At 45.9% G+C, this 22523-nt stretch overlaps 3 protein-coding genes across 3 annotated transcripts; all 3 read left to right on the top strand.

Annotated features, from left to right (window-relative positions):
- Positions 1 to 575: 575 nt before the first annotated feature.
- Positions 576 to 1948, top strand: LOC120908798. The gene is made up of 2 exons (XM_040320172.1): positions 576 to 599; positions 731 to 1948. Exons 1-2 carry the CDS (start codon positions 576 to 578, stop codon positions 1946 to 1948), a joined length of 1242 nt encoding a protein of 413 aa, XP_040176106.1.
- Positions 1949 to 14495: 12547 nt separating this feature from the next.
- On the top strand, positions 14496 to 15410 carry LOC120908805. Its single transcript, XM_040320187.1, has one exon. It carries the CDS (start codon positions 14496 to 14498, stop codon positions 15408 to 15410), a length of 915 nt encoding a protein of 304 aa, XP_040176121.1.
- Positions 15411 to 16321: 911 nt separating this feature from the next.
- On the top strand, positions 16322 to 21143 carry LOC120908810. The gene is made up of 2 exons (XM_040320200.1): positions 16322 to 17636; positions 21106 to 21143. Exons 1-2 carry the CDS (start codon positions 16322 to 16324, stop codon positions 21141 to 21143), a joined length of 1353 nt encoding a protein of 450 aa, XP_040176134.1.
- Positions 21144 to 22523: the final 1380 nt, after the last annotated feature.

Raw genomic sequence — 22523 nt, forward strand, 5'->3', positions numbered from 1 at the left:
ATTTGTGCATTAATAACAAAAAATCAATCGCTTATAAAAGTGAACTAACATGTGGAGGTTTAGCTCGGGGCCTCCTTTAAGCCGGGGCCCCCCGCGGCCGCTCAGTCCGCTTATAGGAAAATCCGCCACTGGTGTTAAGTAGATAAGTTAGTTTAAGTTAAGATAGCGTAACAAAAGGCCCTAAGCCTAACACCATGCTTTCTAAAACCAAAACAAACTGCCTCTTGGCAAAATGCTCTACAGCGGTGAAAAGCGAGCGTTACGCTAAATCTCGCAAAACAAATGTACTCATGAACTTAATAGAAAAATATCAATAAACATATATTCTGATTCTGATTCTGTGTGTGTGATATGTTTATGTTTATGTTTTTGTTTATTTGTCTATCGATGTACACTAATGCCCTCTCGAACCATTTTAGCAATGTTTTACAATGAGTGTTTTTCAATTGATTACAATAACATAAAACATAAAAATGTGCACTATGGAACCAAATTTAACACAGAAACACGATCATTAAACTCAGTTTGCGAAATCCTCGACTCAAAAGCGTCGCTGACGGCGTTGAAAGCACGGCATGGATGGCATTCTGACGTCTGACGTCTAACTGCTCGGTCGCATATCGCTGTGCTCCGCGTTTTTCCAAAAATATTTAAGTGTATTTTCTAACGTACCAAGTTAATACTCGTTCAATTGACTACCAAACTGCTTCCTGTTACTGTTGCGCGTTAGTGTGTTATTTCATTGACCCACGACTGTGTATTAACGTTTTTAATCCGGATTAACGGTGGTGTGATCAAAACCGCGCATAATTTCGCGATGGCGGCTTTCTGTTTCGCGTGTGCTGTGCCACTGGATGCTGCCGACTGTATCGTCGGCTGTGCGTACTGTGAGGCTACTTTTCACCGCGGTTGTTGCAGGCTGTCTTCCGAGCTGATTGATGCGGTCCTGACTCACATCGATCTGCACTGGAGCTGCACTAGGTGCACCAATATCCTGAAAAATCCGCGATGCCGATCAGTCAAAGAGATCGGGGCTCAGGTCGGTTTTCAAGCTGCTCTCACCTCAACTGTTGCGGCTGTGGGGAAGCTTATTGAACCGATTATCGCCGAGGTGCGCAGCGGATTTACTCTACTGCAAAATGCACCCATACCTCAGCTATGCAATACCGATCCTCGGCCCGTTGCGGGTAGAAAGCGGCGGCGTATCATCGAGGATTCTATGTCCCCTGATGTCAACAAAAACGTAAACATTCGTCAAAATAACATGTATGCAGCGTCATCGCCAAGCGCGTACACTAACACTACAGTCGGCATCCCACCCCCGTCTACGCTACCGGAAGAACTCATGGGAACCGATACGCTATCGTCACCGCTTCGAGCAGCGTTTCCCCAGCCGGCCACAGACAGAATATGGATCCGACTATCTCGCTTGTCCACTGCCGTCACCGTGGAGCAAGTGGTCGCTTCTGTGAAACGCCGTTTAGCCACCGATGACGTCCTAGCATACTGCTTGCTGAGGAAGGGAGTCAGTGTTGACAGCGTAAACTGGCTTTCTTTCAAAGTGAGAGTACCGGCCGCCCTTCGTGACGCAGCACTCGCCCCATCGTCCTGGCCTGTCGGTATTGGTGTACGTGAATTTGTACAATCCCGTCAACGAGAGCATGGACACTCATCGTCACCAATCAAACACCGTTCTCTCACACGCACACCTGTTGTCATCGATCGCCGTTCGATGCCTCGCACACCAACATCCACTGTCTATCACTCACCGGCACACGCATCAACTTCACAGGCTCAAACACTAACATCACCACAATTGGGAGAACACACGCTGAATGACACCACTCATGGTCCTAATTCAACACTCATTGACGGCCCGCTTTTAATTCGCCGCACTTCCAACACCAACTTACAACAGACCACACTTGACCGTTTCTTTCACGAATAGACGAACCTCTGTTAAGTCTGCACAAACACCTACCTGTTATGTTCCTGCTGCTAATGCGCTTCGCACTGCCCGTTCCACTGCCTCTGTTTACTATCAAAACGTGCGGGGACTGCGCACGAAGGTCGATGAGTTTCGCCTGTCGGTGTTGGAATCCAATTTCGATGTAATAGTGCTTACGGAAACCTGGCTCGATCCTAGTCTACCTTCGGCTTTGCTGTTTGACGATAGCTTCCGAGTCTACCGATGCGATCGTAGTGTTGACAACAGTACATGTCTCTGACGTCACGGGAACACACAACGGTGCATCCATCGCTTGGGCTAGTGTGCGTTGTAATACAACTAGGCAATTCCCGACTATTCATCATTGCTGCATACCTCCCGCCTAGACTTGGCGCAAATGCTGCCACGCTCCGTGAAATCGAAAACTGCATTCGCTCATTATGCTCAACTATGCATCCCGGAGACGGTTTACTCCTGTTAGGAGACTTCAACTAACCTCTCGTCTCCTGGTCAGCCGCTCAGCATGATCCGGATTTGGCATTTCTGCATTATGAGCCACGTACGCGATCGGCTCTCTCCGCTCTGTTTATGGACGAGATGCATCATAGCGGACTTTTCCAGATCAATGGTCATCTTAACACCAGCGGACGCGTCTTAGACCTGGTGTTTGCAAATAATGCTGTTGCTTCTGTTTGCCTTCCGCTTGAACTTTGCCTCACCCCGCTGTTAGCAATTGACACCTATCCTCCTGCGCTTGAGTTGGCCATCCCGCTACCACGATAGGAATCAGCCGTTCCTGCGCTAACATCACGCCTTGACTACGCGCGGACGGACTTTAACAGGCTCCTGCCGATGATCGCCTCGTTCGCGAATGTCTTCGATTGTTCCCGTTACGCCACTCTTGACCTCGCTGTGAAAGATTTTGAGCGGTTCATGAAGCAAGCAAGCAAGCCCTGAATGAATGCACGCCGGTGAAACGACCTAAATGAGGCCCCCCTTGGGGTGACAGAACGCTGCGCAGGCTCAAAACGGCTAAAGCTGCCGCGTATCGCGATTATTTGTTGCGTAGGTGTCCCGCTGCATTGCGCAACTATAATACTGCGCACTCTCTCTATCGGCGCTATAACAGGTTCCGCTACCTGGGGCACGTACGGCGTACGGTTTTGCGCTGCCGCGGCAATTCACGTGTACTGTGGAACTTCGCAAAGAATCGTCGGAAATCCTCTGGTTTTCCTAGCTCCGTCAGTTACAACGGGCGCAACGGCAACAATCCGTCTGCAGTATGTGATATTTTTGCCTCGCGCTTTGCCGCCACCTTCCTTCCAGCTGTAACTGATGAGATGCAGATAGCCGACGCATTATCAAACGTACCGGTGGATGCTATGAAATCTGAAATCTTCGTGTGCTCCAGGGCCTGACGGGATCCCGGCTTCCACGTTTAAGCGTTGTGGCACCACCATCGCGCCTATCCTGGCCTCGATTTTTCGCGACTCGCTGCGTTCGGGCATCTATCCTGCCTGCTGGAAAACTTCGTGGCTTGTTCCAGTGCACAAAAAGGGGGACAAATCAAATGCATGTAATTACCGTGGCATTACATCGCTTTGTGCCTGCGCTAAGGTCTTCGAGCTCCTGGTGTACGAACCTCTCCTCGCAGCTGCCTCGAACTACATTAGCACAGCTCAACATGGATTTGTCCCTCAGCGTTCAACCACCACCAACCTGATTAAGTTCGTTAGCCTCTGCCACAGGACCATCGATGCCGGCTCGCAGATCGACGCAGTCTACACGGACATCAAGGCTGCCTTCGATAGCGTTCCGTACGCCTTGCTGCTCGCAAAGCTCGAAACGCTTGGTCTGCCTGTGCAGCTGCTGGCCTGGATGCGCTCCTATCTTGCTGGTCGCACATACTGCGTGAAGATGGGACTTCTTGACAATCGGATCGACTCGCCCGCGCTTCTTTCGAGGCTCAACATGTATGTCCCGCCGAGATCGCTCCGAGCTAGATCGCTACTTGACGTGGAGGAACGCCGCACTCGCTTTGGCTCCTCTGATCCGTTTATTCGTATGTGCCGTGAGTTTAATGTTATTTGTGATCGTCATCAACCTGACATGTCGCGCACCGCATTGTTAAATAGTATTCGTGTCGTGCGACCTTTTACATGTTAATTATATTACTTAAGACTAAGCGTGACTAATGAATGACCGAAATGTGACTATGTTATAATGAATGAATGTAAATGAATTCGCTTCAAGTGGGCCACTTGCGGTCCGTTGAATTTTAGTTAATAAATAACAAATAAATAACAAATAACATGAGTAGGAACGGGTCAGAGGAGAAAAATTGGGTTCTACGGTCGTCGAGGGCCAACATTGCCTGAGTCCGGAGCGGCCTGGCCGGAATGTACAAGTTGATGGCAGCCAGTAGTAACGGAGAGTCAATACGGCCGTCGAGAAGTCCCGTGATGAACGACAACCTGGCTTTTCGTATTCGCTCACTTAGGGTGGGTAACCCGAGTAGTAACCACCTAGTCCGGTAATCGAGACTTTGGTTCCATGAGCGAAGTACAAATCGTGTAATTTTGCGCTGGATTGATTCCAATCGAGCTAACGGACGCGCTGCAGTTGGCCACCATACGATATTTGCATATTCCATCAACGACCGGATAAGTGAGTTGCCTTGGTGCAAGGTATATCATTAAGCTCGCGAGTCATATTGATAACTAGTCCTAGCATTCTATTGCTGCTGGCTACTACGTGATCCAGCTGATCCTTAAATGATAGTTTTGTATCGAGCAAAACACCTAGATCCTTAACACATTGTTTTCGCGCCAAAGAGTGTCCATCAAGCGCATATTCATACAATGATGGGCAGCGAGAACGATTGAAAGTGATGGCTTCATATTTATGTGTGCATAGGGATAAAGCATTACGGTTGCACCAACACTGGAACTCATGCAAGGAAGTTTGCAGTCGGGCGTGGTCTTCTGGTTCACGAATAACACGAAAAATTCAGGATCAACGTCGCGTTGTTGTTGAAAAGAAGGAACAGCAAAGGACCCAGGTTGCAGCCCTGCGGGACTCCAGAACATGCATGCACTGGACTCGACTTGACACTCGAGTTTCGCTAACAAGATGGAGTGCGATACACTATCGAATGCAGCCTTGATATCCGTATGAATAGCATCTAGCTGTAAACCGGTATCGATAGATTTATGGCATTTGCTAACAAATTCTAGCAGATTAGTCGTTGTAGATCGCCTGGGTACAAAACCATATTGATTCACACTAATATAGTTGCAGGCCATATGTAGCACGTTTCTTTCCAATTCAGCTAGCGGATGCAAATGGAAACAACATTATGAATTGAATTCATACAAAAGAGGATTCTGATTTTGTTTATTACGGTGAGCGTATGGTGCTGCACCTGTCCGTCCAGAATCTGGCGGTTTGTTGGCTTGGAGTCGGTATCGTGACGCCGTGCGACCGGCAATGCCTTGGAATGGGTTCCACAGCGGAACACCCCGCTGCAACAACAAAATCAAGACAAACTCTTCCCCGGGTGTGGACTGCTATGCTAAGTTCTTCTTATTATTATTGATGGCGTAATAGCCTACGCGATCATGCCGGCCTTTTCAGGACTTGAATACCACGTATCCGGATAGTCAGCCCTTGCTTTGGCGGACGCTTCATACGCGGTTAGAACCCATGCTGTTGAGATGTGCGGAATGATGGCGTAGCCGCGGGACCGCTTCTATCCAGCCGACAACTTGCATAATGCCACACTGCCTCCTGCCCGATGCATATGCTGCAGGCAGGGGGAAGGATGCACCTCTACGTTAAAAAAACACCGTCATGAACCAGTGACGGATCTAACGGTAAGCGGACTAGGCGGTTGCCGAAGATCTCTAGTCTGTAGTATGCCGTATGTCTACAAGTGGACAGAGTATTAGCGACAAGGGCCCCAGGAAAGATGGTCGTTGGGGCTCCGTGGCTGGAGAACCATTCGTTAAGGCATATAATCCTTCCTCGATCACATTGACGTTACCGTTAATAAGGCTCGTAAAACAATCGGTATGATAAAACGTTTTTCAATCCGCATAACCGACCCTTTGTGTTTAAAAGCGTTATATTGTTCGTTAGTAATACGAACGAAGTAATACGATTTTGGAATACTGTGTTGTTGTTTGGTGTCCCACCTCATTTACATCGATTGACCGCATAGAAAGAGTGCAGAGATCATTTACTCGGTATATTGTCAGCAAAATGCCCGGCTTCACGTCAGATACCCTACCGGACTATGAGCAAAGATGCCAGCTGTTGGGTCTGGACTCATTGGAGAAACGCCGTCATATTTCCCAAATAATGTTTGTTGCCTCGCTCATATCTAATGCTGTGGATTCACATATCATTCTTTCATCCCTGCATTTCTATGTTCCAATTCGTTCCTTACGCCCTCGTGCTCCTTTATTTGTTCCAAATCGACGCACTTCAGTTGGTTTAAATGACCCTTTATTACGTGTTGTGAGATTGTTTAATTCCTGCGCACACCTGTTTGACCATCACCTCTCCTTACCATCCTTCCGATCCATCCTCCGAGCAAATATTTAATAAGTTTAGTTAATAGGTATGTTGTTAAGAATTCAATTCAGACAGCAGTTATGTAAATAAATAAATAAAAATAAAATAATAGACTCTTTCAGCGAGATGTAGAATTGTTCGGAAGTAGGCGTTGACATGTTCGGTTATACTGTAGAGCTGTCACTTTCGTACCCCTTGGACTGCACAGTGGCGCGTTAAACGGTGGGCGGACTGGGCGGCCGCCAGGGGCCCCGGCGATCTAGGGGGCCCCGTCAATGTGGATGTTCGACTTCGTATCGATTCTACCCCCCCCCCTCTGAATGGGACTTTTACCATCTATTTCAAATAGACTTATTTTTAATTAATTAATTTTCCCATCGCTTCAAGCACTGTATGACGAGGGCCCCGAACTGCAGAAAACCCAGGGCCCCATACTACTCAAAGCAGCACATTTAATGCTCTAAGAAATCTGCCAATACTTGCATCAAAGTCGCAAGCGAAGAACGCTGCGACACGCGCGCACAGCTCAAATCAATACCTCATCATCGTTGGCGCAAAGTATTGGACAGAGCGAGAAATCGTCAATTTTTGCTGGTGTGGATGGCCTGTGCACGAGACACCCAAACCCAACGCTGCGCTTAACTACCACCGAAAACTCGTTACACAACACAAGCATACAACACACCCAAACAAAAATTTAAAGGCCCTGAAACACAATATCAATACACCGGCTCGAAGCCGGTTAAATTAGCAGGAAAAATTGACTAACATTAAGCAAGCAACAGTGCTCCAGTGGGTGGAGGTTGCATTCGAGAAACGATTCCATCGATATCGATGTGTGCGCTTTTCAATTTGACTTGGATGAAACGTGCCTGTGTTTGTCTGGGGGCCCCTTCACTTGTTTTGCAGATGTGTGCCGAAAACAGACAGCTGTTTTCACGCAAAAAATGGTATTCACATCTCAAGCCGGAGATCGTGGAGCGTGCCTGCTTTTTTGCGTGAAGACAAGATGAACAACCGTTAAAGCTATACTGAAGCCAAAACTCAAAGGTGGTTTACGGGGCCCCAACGATTATGTGGACTCTTCGATGAAGGGGCTCCGTCGGTAAGGGCCCACGTCGGTAAAGAGGCCCCGTCAATAAGGGGCCCCGTCAATAAGGGATCCCGTCCATTTGGTATTTTGGTGTGGATGGTCGGTGCACGAGCTCACCAAAAAAACGCGGAGACACTTGCTGCTAAAATCCAATGCACAGAACACAGAACACGCTGCGTTTAACCACAAACAAACCCCGTTACAACAGCCACTAGCACACATCATACACTGACAAAAATTTAAAGGCCCCTACACAAAATTTCAATACACCGGCTCGTAGCCGGAGAAATTAGCAGGAAAAATTGACACCAAGCTCGCGTCGCTTTAAAAAGCCTAGGAAGGTCGTTTGGTCAACGGTGCTTCAGTGGGTTGAGGTTTCATTCGAGAAATGGTTAAATCGATGTCATTGTGTGCGCTCTTGGCTGGGATGAACCGTCCTGTTCTTGTATATGGGGCCCCTGCTACCGTTTTGCGATTGTGTGCCGAAAGCAGACAGCTGTTTCACACGAAAAATAGTATTCACATTCCTGGCCTGGGATAGTGGATTGTGTGTGTCTTTTAATGCAAAAACTAAAATTTTCATTCTTGGCCCTAATCGAACACATCAAGTTTGTAACCGAAGAGAAGGGGAAATGGGAAAGGTTTCAGTTAGAAGGAAGGGGGGAATGGTATAAAAATACTCAAGGAACCTATGTACCATGTTCATTTATACATGGTTTTTATCGACTATTTCAATTTTTGCGAATACAACAAGACCAAAAACCGTTACAGCTGCATCTACATACAGCCATACACAGCCATAATACGAAGAACAATCTCCATTGCCTCGGCCATCTGGGGCCCTGTTGATGATCCCGTCGATTGAGGGGCCCCTTCCATTCGGTGTTGTCAACCCAATATACCCTCATTTTCCCCCCGGGGGTTATGTTTACAATCAAATTTACTATAACTACCAGACCTATCAGAAGCATATTTATTTTATTTAACAGAAGCATTTTACTATCAGAAGCAGAAAACATTTGCCTTTTTAACATGTGAGATATTTTTACCTTATTGGAAGCGCAGAACGCTGCAATACATGCCCACAGCTCAAAACAATATCATTTCATCATCGTTGGCCCAAAGCGTTGGATCAAATGCATTGAACGTTACGCACGAGTTGGGTAAAGCGAAAATCCGTTACAAGAGATGCCTCACGCAAACTTCATGCACATACGACAATAAAAGGCTCTGAACCCGATCTCACAACGGTTCGTAGCTGTAGGAATTCGCAAGAAAAATTGGCTGACACCAAGCACGCTCTTTTTATCTGTTGAGGCTTCATTCAAGAATCGATGCCGTTGTCGATGTGTGCGCTCTTTAATTTGGCCTGTGTCTATGTTATCACGCAAAAACTAAGAACTCGTGCCTCGGCTAATCTTTGAGGTCCCAGTCAAAATTGTGGACTGGATGAAGTGATGGTGGAAAGGCAAGCTGTTGAAGGGTTTTAGATCAGATTTGGAAGGGTCGACGGAAAGGAAATATCGATATGAATGATCGCGTAAAATTTGAACTAATTAAGCTGTCGGTAGCGGTCGGCAAAGTCTGGCCTGCCACAATATGCAGTCAGGCCCGAGAAAATATTTGCGTGATTTTGAAAGATAGGAAGATCCTATTCATTAAAATTAGCTGAACATATTTTAATATGACAATTCATATCGTTGAACTCTTCCAAATTTCATCACCATAACATGGATTGTCGGACCATTCAATATGGTCAAATTTGAGGAGAAATTATAAAATAGAAACGAATAATTCCATAAAAACCTGACTGTTGATTGTACGAGAACAATGGTTACACACTATTGCTTTTTAAAGATGCAACGATTTTCTAGGAGCTTTTTTATTTTGAGAGAGAAATTGACTGTCAAACTGAGTGGATGTGTCTTCCTCGTGCTCCTGATTTTTTATGCTGTTTTGCCGTGTTATTTCTGGAATTTCAACATTTGCAACAGTGGTGCTGCTGAGTTGTTCGTACTGGCTAGTGCGTGCCTTCGATTAATATAAAGTTGCACTGGAGTTTTTCTGTTAATTCAACATTTTTGCCGAGAAAGTGTTTGGCTTCGTTTCTGCTCCTGTCACTCATCAGTTTGTGCTGAGTCATCGTTATGCAGTGCTCAACCTGCAATGCACCCACCGATAGTGCTAATTCGGTGTCTTGTGCCGGTGTTTGTGGTTCCAACCATCACACCCATTGCACGGGGTTGTCCCGTGATTCTACTCGTGAGCTTGGGCGTAATAATCAGTTATTGTGGTTGTGCAAAACATGTCACGAGTTTCGCAATGGCACAAATTCACTTCTCACAAGTGAGATAGCAGCCCTACTCGAATTGGTGAAAGCAGATATTCTCACCACAATTGACTCATCTCTCTCTTCTCTTAGATCGGCTATCAAGAGCGATTTGCTTCCTGAGATCCTCGCTCTCGTTGATAAGCGAGCGCTAGCACCCATATTAGCTAAGCCGTCTGTTAGCAACGCATCGCGAACGCACACATCCACTAATGTATCGTCGCTCAATGCCACAAATACATCCAGAACGACTTTCGCAGACAGCTTCCGCTCGCCGTACATTTACTAACTCAACGGAGCTCACTGCTGATATCCAAGCTGCGAACGATACCAACACTGTGGAAGATTCTGACAACTGTAACCACTACAATCATCGTACTAAGCCGACTAGTGATGTTAGTGCTGGAAACTATCGAACATATACACAAGCATCTTCTGATCCTGTTTTGAACCAAAACACCACCAACACGGGCATAGCCGAGAAAGTATGGTTATACTTCACGAACATCAAATCGCATGTCTCCGCTGATGATATGCGTGTGTGGCTTAAAGCTGTGCTACCAACGGACGATTAATATCGTTTACCGTCTCACGAAAAAGGGTGTGAACCTGGACTCGCTGTCCTTCATATCGTTCAAAGTGAGTGTTCCTAAATCTCTTAAGGAGCTTGCGCTGCGGTCTATTATTTGGCCAGTTTCACTTACTGTTCGGGAGTTTGTTGCTCGTGGCCTACCAAAGCAACGTGTACATGAAAGGGCTCGATTTGACCCTTCTGAGCTTATTTCGCATCGTAAAAATAGTGAAAATTGCTCTTCAGCTGTGCCAAAAACTACTGCTCATCCGGATCATTTTTTGGAACATCGATCGCCACCCCCACAGCGCGGGATTCTATCACCATCCCAGATGACCGAGATCCTAGAGGCTATTCAACTGGAGTTTCCTCCCACACCGCCTCAGTTATCACCGGGGGTGGGGCTTCATTCACAATCCAATCTCAGCAACAAGAACCGCTCACCACAGATCAGCCCGTTTGCCAAACGGATAGCTCACAATTAATAGACCCATTCGTGATATATTACCAAAATGTTGCCCTTACTGAAACCTGGTTAAATGAATCGATTCCATCCAACATGGTCCTTGATAGTGATGCCTACAACATATACCGCTGCGATCGAAGCAGGTTATACAATGAACGTTCTCGTGGGGTGGTGTGCTACTTGCATGTTCCGTTCGATATCCTTCTGTGGCACTTAACATTAATCATCCCACGCTTGAAGCTTTATGTATACGTGTTTCTTTTTCTAAGTTTCGTCTTTATGTGGGGATTGTTTATGTGCCACAGTATTTGAGCAGCGACCGCAACTATTTGGAATCCCTTTCTGCTTTCATCAGTGATGCATACATGCAAATGAAACCGAATGATCATCTTATCCTTCTGGGTGACTTCAATCAACCTGCGTTAGAGTGGTCGCTTTCTACCGCAGTAAGGCCAGATTCATCTTCAGCTATAAGACATTATGTGCCACATATTTCTTCGAATACATCCAGTTCCTGCTTTTTGGATATGTTAAACTTGCATGAACTCTATCAGCTGAACGGGGTGCATAACCATTTAAATCATTATTTGGACCTGGTGCTCTCCAACTCTGCTGCAGCTGCTTGTTGTTCTGTGTATCCTGCTTCGTCACTGCTCCTGCCCCAGGATGCTCATCATCCTGCTCTAGAAATTGCGTTACCGTCTTCTTTATTTAGGGCTAGTAGGGTTAAGATTGTATTACCTTCTGCTCCTAATTCATTGAGTGTTCGTTATAATTTTCGGCTCACAGACTATAGTAAACTTAATTCAAATCTATCTCGTTCCGACTGGTCTTTTTTTATCAATGTACATCGGTCGACGAGGCTGTCCAATCGTTTAATGCTTTGTTAACCTCTGCACTTCTTTCATGTACACCTATTGTTCGATCCTCCTAATCCTCCCTGGTCCAATCGTACTCTTCGCAACCTGAAAAAGGATAGAATGAAATATCTTAGCAGGTATCGTCTGAACCGATCTGCTTTCTACTTTCGTTTATTTAAGTACGCTGCCTCTGCGCATCGACTATACAACAGGGCTCGTTTTGAGGCCTATTCGAGTAGACTGCAATCGCGTTTCCGTTCTGATCCAGCATCCTTCTGGCAATTTGTTAGGATACGAAGAGGGTGCAATACGTTACCTAATGAAATGGTACTTGATTCTCGAACTGCCTCTACGCCTGTTGAGATCTGTGAGCTATTTTCTGCACATTTTTCCCAAATGTTTGAGCCACCATTTTCAACCTTTCACTTTCTCTTGGGGTTTTTCCTGCTCTTTGGAAATCCTGTTGGATTTTTCTGGTTTGGTTTCTAATTATCGTGGGATAACCCAAACATGCGCCACAGCCAAAACTTTTGAGCTATGTATCCTTCCAACCATACTTCATAGTTGTAGGTCAGCTATAAGCCCTAAACAGCAAGGGTTTATGCCTGGTAGGTCTACTTCAACTAATCTCATGTCTTTTGTTTCCAATATTTTTAGATCTTTTGAGGCCGGTACCCAACTTGATGCAATATACACCGACTTTCATGCTGCTTTTGATAGTTTACCTCACTCTTTATTATTAGCTAAATTGTTTAAACTTGGTTTTGGTGATGGCATTATTAGCTGGCTGTCCTCATATTTAAGTAATCGATCATGCAGGGTTAAAACCGGGTCGTACTTATCTGCGTCAGGTGTCCCTCAGGGTTGTGTGCTAAGTCCACTTTTGTTTTCTTTGTTCATCAATGATGTTTGTAATGTTTTACCTCCTGATGGTCATCTCCTTTACGCGGATGATATCAAAATCTTTTTACTTGTGTCTTCTTCTTCTGATTGTTTGAGACTTCAGCATTACCTTAAAGCTTTTGTTCATTGGTGTTCATCCAATTTACTTCGCCTGTGCCCTGAAAAATGTTCTATTATTTCTTTCTCTCACTCTCTTTCTCCTATTTTTTCAACTATACTCTATCTAACTCGTCCCTCTCTCGTGTTATGTCCATCCGTGACCTTGGTATTATACTTGACTGTCGTCTTAACTTTAAACTGCAGGTTGATGAGGTGCTACTAAAAGCAAATCGAACCCTTGGGTTTATCTTACGTTTTACCTCTATTTTTAGAGATCAAAGCATCCTAAGAATCCTTTATTGTGCTTTGGTAAGGCCTATTCTTGAATATGCTAGTATCATATGGAATCCTCCCACTATTGATGGCTGTTCGAGAATTGAAAGCATTCAGCGCCTCTTTGCCAGGATAGCCTTTCGTCGTTTGTTCGGTGCTGCCTCACTAACTCCCTATGAAACGCGATTGCAGTTATTCAATCTTCACTCTTTAAGCTTCCGCCGCCAAGTGTCTCAGGCTTGTTTTATTCGTGGCTTATTACTTTCTGCTACTGATGCTCCTGATTTACTCTCGTCCATCTCGCTGTATGTTCCCTCTCGTTCTCTTCGTCCACGTGATCCTCTGTCAATTGAAACACGTCATACTCTTTATACTTTCAATGACCCTCTTCTGTCCTGTTTCAGGTTGTTTAACCACTTTTACTATCTCTTTGATTTCGACTCCTCTCTTAACTCTTCCCGTAACCGGATTTTTTCTTCTAATTCCCTTTAATTATTCTCCTTAGTTTTCTATTACTCTCTTTTTTTTTGTTAAGTTTATGATAGTCTCTACGCTCTACCCTTGTTTTTTTTCTTTTCTTTTTTGCTAGATCAAGACTAGGCTAGTTAGGCTTAGTTTTTCATGAATTATTTTGTTTATTTGTTAGGGTTTATTTAGTTTTAAGTCTGCTTTATTTAGCCTTGATGGCGGATATTGTATTAAATAAATGAAATGAAATGAAATGAAATGAAATACGCTATCAATTTGTCTGACCTGGCCTTATTTGTCGGTAAAGCCTCATAATAGTTGTTTACGTTTTTTGTTATTGTTGCGTTTTGACAGCTAGGGCTACGTTCATCCAGCATATTGTGTGCGTATTTTCACTGGATGAAGCGTTAGCGTTCGTTTGAATTGTCTATGTATTAGTGTTAGGTCCGTTAGGCTAAGAACAAAATTGTCAACCATTGTCTTAAAAGGATTCGTAATATACTGACGCGTACGCCAAACGGTCACCTTTAAACCCTAAGCATTTTTCACTGCACTTTAACATAAAATATTCACAACGTAGGGCCGATCACGAACATTTGGTGCCGTGACCAGGATTGGTGTATTGTGAAGTGAAATTGTTGCTCGTTTTTTTTGTGATTTTGCTGCGTGTAAAAATCTGTTGACTTTACGTTTTTTCGTCACCGACCATAGACAACGAACAGTTTCTTTCGAAATTCGTTGTCCAGTGCTTGTTGCGTGTTGTGACTTGATTGTTGAACATTGTGTAATTGTTTGATTGGTGTGATAATTGATCATACGCACGGACAGAACATTTGTGAATTTGTGTTTCGTGTTCAGTGTCCTGTGTTTTTAGCGCCATTGTTCCATCTGCCATTACGAGACTGATATGGCTAACGCTGTAAATTTGCTGTCCAGACGGCGAACCCTGGAAGAAAAAATTCAGCGAGTTATAGCATTTGCTGATAATTTTGTGCCTGAGCGGGATGAATTTAGGCTTGGCTTGTTCATCTCCAACACCGAACGTGTTGCAGCAGAGTTCGATACAGTGCAGCAGTTGATCGAGGATGGAGCAGCACCCGAAGCGCGCGAAATGGAGAGCCATTTTCGCGCTACGACTGAGGACGCCTTAATGGCCGCGAGGGCCAGCCTACAAGCGTTGTCGCGGCCATCGCATAATGCTATTCCCGCCTCATCGACCATTGCTACATCTGGAGTGAGGCTGCCAACCATTTCTCTTCCAGAATTTGACGGCAATGAGATGCAATGGGCGACATTTCGGGACACTTTTGAAGCACTAATCCACTGCAACGAAGAGGTGCTAACTATCCAAAAGTTCCATTATCTTCGAGCTGCGCTCAAAGGTGAAGCTGCAAAGTTGCTGGAATCGATTCCGTTGTGTGCATCTAACTACAACATTGCCTGGAAATCGTTGGTGGACAGATACGCCAACGAGTATCTACAAAAGAAGCGTCATCTACAGGCAATGTTCAACATCGGCAAGGTGACCAAGGAATCGAACGCATCGTTGCACAGGCTGGTTGACGATTTTGATCGTCACGTTAAGATGCTGCATCAGCTTGGCGAACCAACAGCGCAATGGAGCACCGTGCTAGAATATGTGTTGTGCACCAAGCTTCCCGATGAGACGCTACGGACGTTGGAAGATTATGCTTCCACCCTCAGCAGCCCGAACTACAGCATGCTAATTGAGTTCCTGCAAAGAAAAATGAGAACATTAGAATCGATTTCTATGAACCATCCGGCAACGAGAGAAGCTACTCATCCTAGTTTTGTACGGTGAGCCCCACAGCACCTTTCTTCCTGCTCAACCATGGCGAGCAGTTCAAAAGGGTGCCCGCATTGCCAGCATGATCATGCCTTAAGCAGTTGCTATAAGTTTTGCCGTCTTCCTCTGTCTGAGCGTTTTCAGATAGCTATTGAGAAGAAAGTTTGCCATAATTGCTTAAGAAAAGGTCATTTGGCAAGGAACTGCGCTTCATCGTCCCGGTGCAAACACTGTAGTGAGAGACATCACTCTCTTTGCATCGTTCGTCTGCAGTCGGTACGGAACCGAAACTCGTGTATGCGGAAGGACAAGAATCTACAGGAAGGAATGATCGTTACCAAGCACAGTCGCTCAACGTTACTAAGCATCCTATTCGATCGGAGGAAGTGTTTTTGCTCACTGTTCGTTTGAGCATAGTTGATGCTGATGGTAAAGAGCATTCGGTACGCGCTTTGCTAGACTGTGCTTCTCAACCCAACCTCATGACAGAGAAACTTGTCAAATTGCTGCAGCTACAACGGTGTCCTTCTAACGTTAAAATATCGGGAGCTGGAAAGATATCTCGTGACGTTCGGGGATCAGTGTTTGCTGAGATACGCTCCAGGAGGCAACCATTCAGCTGTGGTGTTCAGTTCCTGGTAATGGACAAGCTGACATCCAATTTGCCTTCTGAGACTGTAAGTGTCGGTCACTGGTGTATCCCAAAAGGCCTCGAGCTAGCTGATCCCGAATTCAACACATCGCAGCCGGTTGATTTGGTGATAGGTGTCAAGCACTACTATTCATTCTTCCCCAGTGCAGCCAGAGTTCATTTGGGTGATGAGTTGCCGCTATTGATTGATAGTGTGTTTGGTTGGATTGTTGCTGGTTCGGCTACGTTACAATGCCCGGAACCACAGGTAACAAGTTCAAACGCTATCTGTATGATGTCGCTGGAAGAGAGCATCGAACGATTCTGGAAGACAGATTCATTAGTGATGAAGGATGGCTACTCGCCTGAGGAACGAAGATGCGAGCAGATATTCCGTGATACAACGGCGAGAAATGAGACTGGGCGTTATATCGTACGCTTACCCCGTCATCCCGATTTCGGCATCAGACTGGGTGCTTCCAAGGTAAGCGCAGTACGAAGATATGATCTGTTGGAGAGGAGATTCGCTAAAAATGCAAAGTTGAAGGAAGAGTACCATGCGTTTATGAAGGAGTATCTTGAACTCGGGCACATGAGTTTAGTTCGGGATGGAGATGCAGTACCTGCTGAGTCGTATTATTTGCCACATCATCCTGTGTTCAAGGAGTCTAGCACCACAACGAAAATCAGGGTCGTGTTCGACGGTTCTTCTAAAACCACCAGCGGGTACTCGTTGACTGATGCTTTGTGCGTGGGACCAGTGGTGCAGGACGACTTGCTAGATCAGCTTTTGCGGTTCCGCACGTATAAGGTGGCATTAGTTGGCGATATAGCAAAAATGTACCGCCAAATACTTCTTCATCCTGACGATCGACCGTTGGTGCGAATCTTGTTTCGCTTCGAGCCGCAGCAGCCGGTGCAGACCTACCAGCTGAATACTGTTACGTATGGTCTCGCACCTTCATCCTTTCTCGCTACGCGCGCTCTTATTCAGCTGGCTGATGATGAGGGTAATGCATACCCACGAGCGGGCCCCGCTCTACGAAAGAATTTTTACGTCGACGACTTCATCGGTGGGGCCCAATCAGTTGAGGAAGCCACCTGCCTACGAACTGAATTGGCTGAGCTACTACAAAAGGGCGGATTTGAGCTGCGGAAATGGACGTCGAACTGTGTTGATGTGCTGCATGGGCTGGATGAGGCACAGGTTGGAACCACAACCAAAATGAGCTTCGATTCTCACGAAGCCGTGAAGACACTTGGCATCAGTTGGGTTCCACAAGGTGATTGGCTGGTGTTTGAAGGTGTGTGCCAGCCAGACGACGATGTGATCACCAAGCGATCTGTGTTATCTGCCATCGCAAAAATGTACGATCCTTTGGGGATGATAGCGCCGATAATCATCCGTGCTAAGATGATTATGCAGGAGATATGGGTGTCGTCACGTGATTGGGATGAATCGTTGCCAGAAGACATCGTATGCAAGTGGAAGCAATTTCAGAAGGAGATACGATCTCTATCACAATATCGAATGGACAGATTCATACTGCTTCCTGAGGCGCGAAACATCGAGCTGCACACTTTTGCTGATGCATCTTCTGCAGCCTATGGTGCTTGCACATATGTGCGGTGTGAAGACGCTGGGCGAGTTCGAGTCATGCTTTTAGCGTCTAAGAGTAAAGTTGCTCCGTTGAAAAATCTGACTATTGCTCGGTTGGAGCTGTGCGCCTGCGTTTTAGCCGCGCACTTGCATCACCGCATAAAAGGTGCCATTGATGTGGCCGTAAATGCATCATATTTTTGGACCGACTCAGCTATCTGCATGCATTGGATCAAGGCGCCACCGAGCACATGGAAAACGTTTGTGGCAAACCGTGTAGCGGAAATCCAGCATTTCACTAGTGGTGCCAAGTGGAGGCACGTAGCTGGAGTCGAAAACCCTGCTGATTTGGTATCGCGTGGGATGGAGGTGTCCGAGTTCAACAACAGTCGAGCGTGGAGGCATGGACCAGCTTGGCTTGAGCATTCGCAGGATGCTTGGCCCATGCCCAATCCACAAAGCATTCCTGAAGTGGCAGAGCAAGAGAGGAAGGAGTTAATTTCGGCAGTTACCGTATGCCACAACGAATTGTTTCTGTATTGGTCATCTTATACTCGCCTGGTGAACGTTGTCAGCTATTGCATGCGATTCATTGCCATGCTCCCTCATCTAAGGCAATTAAGAGGAAGAAGAGTTTTACGATCCTCCGAGGGAATGCGCAACTGAAGGACGTTTCATCTCGTAAAGTTCTCAGCGCTCGGGAGCGAGCAGCAGCAGTTAATGCCTTAACACGCCTTGCCCAACGTGAGTCTTTTGCTGAGGAGCTACGCGATCTGCAAGGAGGAAAGAGGGTCAAAAAACAATCAGAGCTGAAAAGACTCACCCCGTTTGTGGACGAAAAGGGTATCATCCGGGTTGGTGGACGACTGAATTTGTCACAGCTGCCGTATCAGTCGAAACATCCCGCACTGCTGCCGAAGGGTCATCCATTGGCTCGATTGATTGCTGAGCATGATCACAAGATGCTTCTTCACGGAGGAGGACGGTTGCTGCTGTCAGTCATACGAGAGAAGTTTTGGCCTTTGAACGGAAGAATGTTGGTCAAAAGCGTAGTTCGGAGCTGCATAAAATGTATTCGGTACCAGCCTACTCTTGCAGAGCAGCATACTGGCCAGCTGCCCGCTGCCCGAATTATACCAAGTCGGCCCTTTGCTGTTACCGGGGTCGATTATGCAGGTCCCCTGTACCTAAAACCTGCGCATAGGCGCGCAGCATCGTTGAAAGCGTACCTGTGTGTCTTCGTGTGCTTTGCAACAAAGGCGGTGCATTTGGAGCTAGTGGGAGACCTGTCAACTGACGGTTTTCTCGCGGCTCTACGGAGGTTTACGGCGAGGAGAGGTGTTCCGGATCATCTCCATTCGGACAATGGGAAAAACTTCGAGGGAGCGAGGAATGAGCTACGAGAGCTTTTTGCGACTTTGACGAGTGAAGCTGCGCAGAGTACCATCGCTTCATCGTGCGCGGACCAGGGAATCTCCTGGCACATGATTCCACCGAGAGCTCCTCACTTTGGCGGCCTTTGGGAAGCCGCGGTGAAAACGGCCAAACGTCATCTGTTCCGTCACCTCGGAGCTACTCGGCTCTCCTTCGAGGGTTACTACACCGTACTGCACCAGATCGAGGCAGCTATGAACTCTCGTCCTCTCTTACCGCTTACGGATGATCCCAATGATTTAGCCGCACTAACACCTTCTCATTTTTTGATAGGCTCCTCATTAACGGCACTTCCGGACCCTGATATGACGATGGCACACACTAATGCACATGAGCACTTGGCGAAGCTGCAGCTATTGGTGCAGAAGTTTTGGAAACACTGGCAAAAGGAGTACTTGCAGGAGTTGCAAAAGGACCCGCGCGTTGCCAGGCAGGCAGATCAAATCCAACCCGGTCGAATGGTTATCCTGATGGACGAGTTGCTGCCTAGTACCCGTTGGCCGTTAGCGCGTGTGATAGAGGTGCACCCCGGTCCGGACGGGCTGGTGCGAGTAGTTACCTTGCGTACGATAAAAGGTTTAATTAAGCGTCCGTTAGCCAAAATATGTCCTTTGCCAGTAGAAGAGAGAGGAAATAACACTTTGCCAGCAGCTTCGTAACCGAAATGTCCGTATTTGTCGATTTAATGTTTGTGCACCGCGCTTCGTCGTTGTATAAAGAAAACCACGCGGTTTATGTCAGGTCTGAGTTAGTGTTAGTGTTGATGGTACATCAAGGCGAGGAGTATGTTTACGTTTTTTGTTATTGTTGCGTTTTGACAGCTAGGGCTACGTTCATCCAGCATATTGTGTGCGTATTTTCACTGGGTGAAGCGTTAGCGTTCGTTTGAATTGTCTATGTATTAGTGTTAGGTCCGTTAGGCTAAGAACAAAATTGTCAACCACTGTCTTAAAAGGATTCGTAATATACTGACGCGTACGCCAAACGGTCACCTTTAAACCCTAAGCATTTTTCACTGCACTTTAACATAAAATATTCACAACGTAGGGCCGATCACGAACAATAGTAATGAACGATTGTACGCTTGTCTCGATAACTTTTCAGCTGTTAAAGTTTTTGTACCATCTTCAGATATATCCTGAAAACAATTTGCAACATGGAAGGAAGAGTACATTAAGAAGCGATATTGTGATTTTGCTTAATTGTTTGGAAGTTTTTATGACTTTTGCACACTATGCTGCTGACTCTTAATTGAAGAATCTTTACAATCAATTTTAGTAATTGTAATTTAATAAAATGAATTTGAAACTTGCTTGGATGATATAATAATTTAAGAAAAACAACAATATTGTTTACGTTTCATGTTTTTAAATGCCCATAGTTCCGAGTGAAATATTTCAATTGCGTTATTTGCATATGCGTTTCACCGATAAACGAAACGATTGACAGGTGCTGTTTTTGTGTGTATTGGTAGGGAATTAGATCGCGGGAATAAGCTGCCATAATGATATTGATACTTGTAACCGACCACGAAGGAGAAACGGCTCTCGACAGCGCGCGTTATAATAAAGTTTTGTAAAATTGTGAAAGCGTGTTCTGGTTTTCATAAAAATATAACACAACGTAGGGGTTTGCGTGATCATAAATTGGTACCGTGACCAGGATTGCTGCGGAAATTTAATTACATAACTTTTGTGCCTGTTTGTCCGTTTATTTGGTGCTCCGTCCCTTCACAGTACCGTCTTTTTGTGAACATTTGTGACACTACTTTCTCCTTCGTGATTTGTGAACATTCTTTTCGGTTAAATCGTGGACCTTACACATCGTTATTTCGCTAGTTGCTGATTCGCGTTTTTTGGTTTAAAGTGTTTGTGCGCCCGTGTTTTGTCCTGCTACGTCTGTACGTTTGCTGCGTAGCAATTGCGACAGTTTTTTGGACACACCTTTTTTGGACACCATTTTCAAAAATCAAGACTAAGATTTTGTGCGTTACGTTTTCCGTGAGTGTTTGATTTATTCGTCGTGTAAATCGTCTTCTACGTTAGGATACGATTCTTTGAACATTTACGCGTTCGTGTTGTAACCCCGTCCCGCGTTCCGCGTCTCGCGTCCAATATTTCCGTATTCTACACGTCGGTTTAAGTGTCGAGTGGTTTCGCGCGCAAAATCGTCATCTTAGTTCATCGTCCTCAGCGCATCAAAAATGGCCAACATGGAGCTCCTGCTTTCCCGCCGCTTAACCCTGGAAGAGAAATTGAACCGAGCATCTGTTTTCGTGTCGAACTACGTTCCTGCTAGAGACTGCTCCCAAGTACCGTTTCGGATTGCGGAACATGAGAATCTGGCGGCCGAATTCGACAATGTTCAGCAGCATATCGAAAACTTGGCAACATCAGAGTTACGTGGAGAAGAAGGCCAAGTTCGTGCTGTCATCGAAGAGAAGCTGTTCGTCACGAGAGCATCATTAAGTGCGCTTTTGCCGTCCTCCGCTACTTCATCTGCCAGCAGCGTAGCAGTGTCCGGCATAAAACTGCCTACCATTGCCCTACCGGAGTTTAGTGGAGACGACATGCATTGGGCTGCTTTTCGTGACACGTTCGAAGCGCTTATACACAACAATTCCGAAGTAATGGAAATTCAAAAATTCCATTATCTTCGCGCTGCATTAAAGGGTGAAGCTGCGAAGCTCATTGAATCGGTTCCATTATGCGCAGGAAATTATCAGATAGCTTGGAAGTCTTTGGTAGATCGCTACGCTAATGACTATCTGCAAAAGAAGAGACACCTGCAGTCAATATTTTGTATGGCTCGTGTAACTAGGGAATCTAATGTGGCCCTGCATAAGCTCGTGGACGATTTTGATCGTCATGTAAAAATGCTGCAGCAACTCGGCGAGAAAACGGAGCATTGGAGCACCATGCTAGAGTATGTGCTGTGCACCAAGCTGCCAGAAGAGACCCTAAAAACGTGGGAAGATCATGCCTCCACATTAGAAACGCCTGACTACAATACTTTGATCGCGTTCCTGCAACGAAAAATGAGAATACTTGAGTCAATCTCCATGAACCATCAATCAAGCAGAGAGCCTACCTACCCACAGATGAGACGAACGCCAACGCATCTTTCTTCGTGCTCGTCTGTTGCGAGTACTACGAGAAAATGCCCACACTGCCAACATGACCATCTGCTGGGAAACTGTTACAAGTTTATCCGCCTTCCGCTGTCTGAACGTATGCAGATAGTCCATACGAAGAGGGTATGTAACAATTGTTTAAAGGTAGGACATGTAGTACGTAGCTGCCCTGCGGTACATAATTGTAGACATTGTGGAGAGAGGCATCATTATTTGTTGCATCGCGGTTCGAATAGCGCACCCGAAAGCCGAACGGAATCTAGTATGGCGATGTCAGCCTCTCCCGGTCCTCACAAAGCCATAAATGAAACTGTCGTGCACAGCCAAAAT

Source organism: Anopheles arabiensis, chromosome 2 (assembly GCF_016920715.1).
Source record: "Anopheles arabiensis isolate DONGOLA chromosome 2, AaraD3, whole genome shotgun sequence".
NCBI lineage: Eukaryota > Metazoa > Arthropoda > Insecta > Diptera > Culicidae > Anopheles > Anopheles arabiensis.

Coding starts and splice junctions, on each gene's coding strand:
- LOC120908798 (XM_040320172.1), top strand. CDS start 576: ATGGATGGCATTCTGACGTCTGAC. Junction 600..730: donor ATGGCATTCTGACGTCTGAC/GTCTAACTGCTC, acceptor GTTGCGCGTTAG/TGTGTTATTTCATTGACCCA.
- LOC120908805 (XM_040320187.1), top strand. CDS start 14,496: ATGGCTAACGCTGTAAATTTGCTGTCCAGACGGCGAACCCTGGAAGAA.
- LOC120908810 (XM_040320200.1), top strand. CDS start 16,322: ATGTCGCTGGAAGAGAGCATCGAACGATTCTGGAAGACAGATTCATTA. Junction 17,637..21,105: donor TGCATCTTCTGCAGCCTATG/GTGCTTGCACAT, acceptor CTTCTACGTTAG/GATACGATTCTTTGAACATT.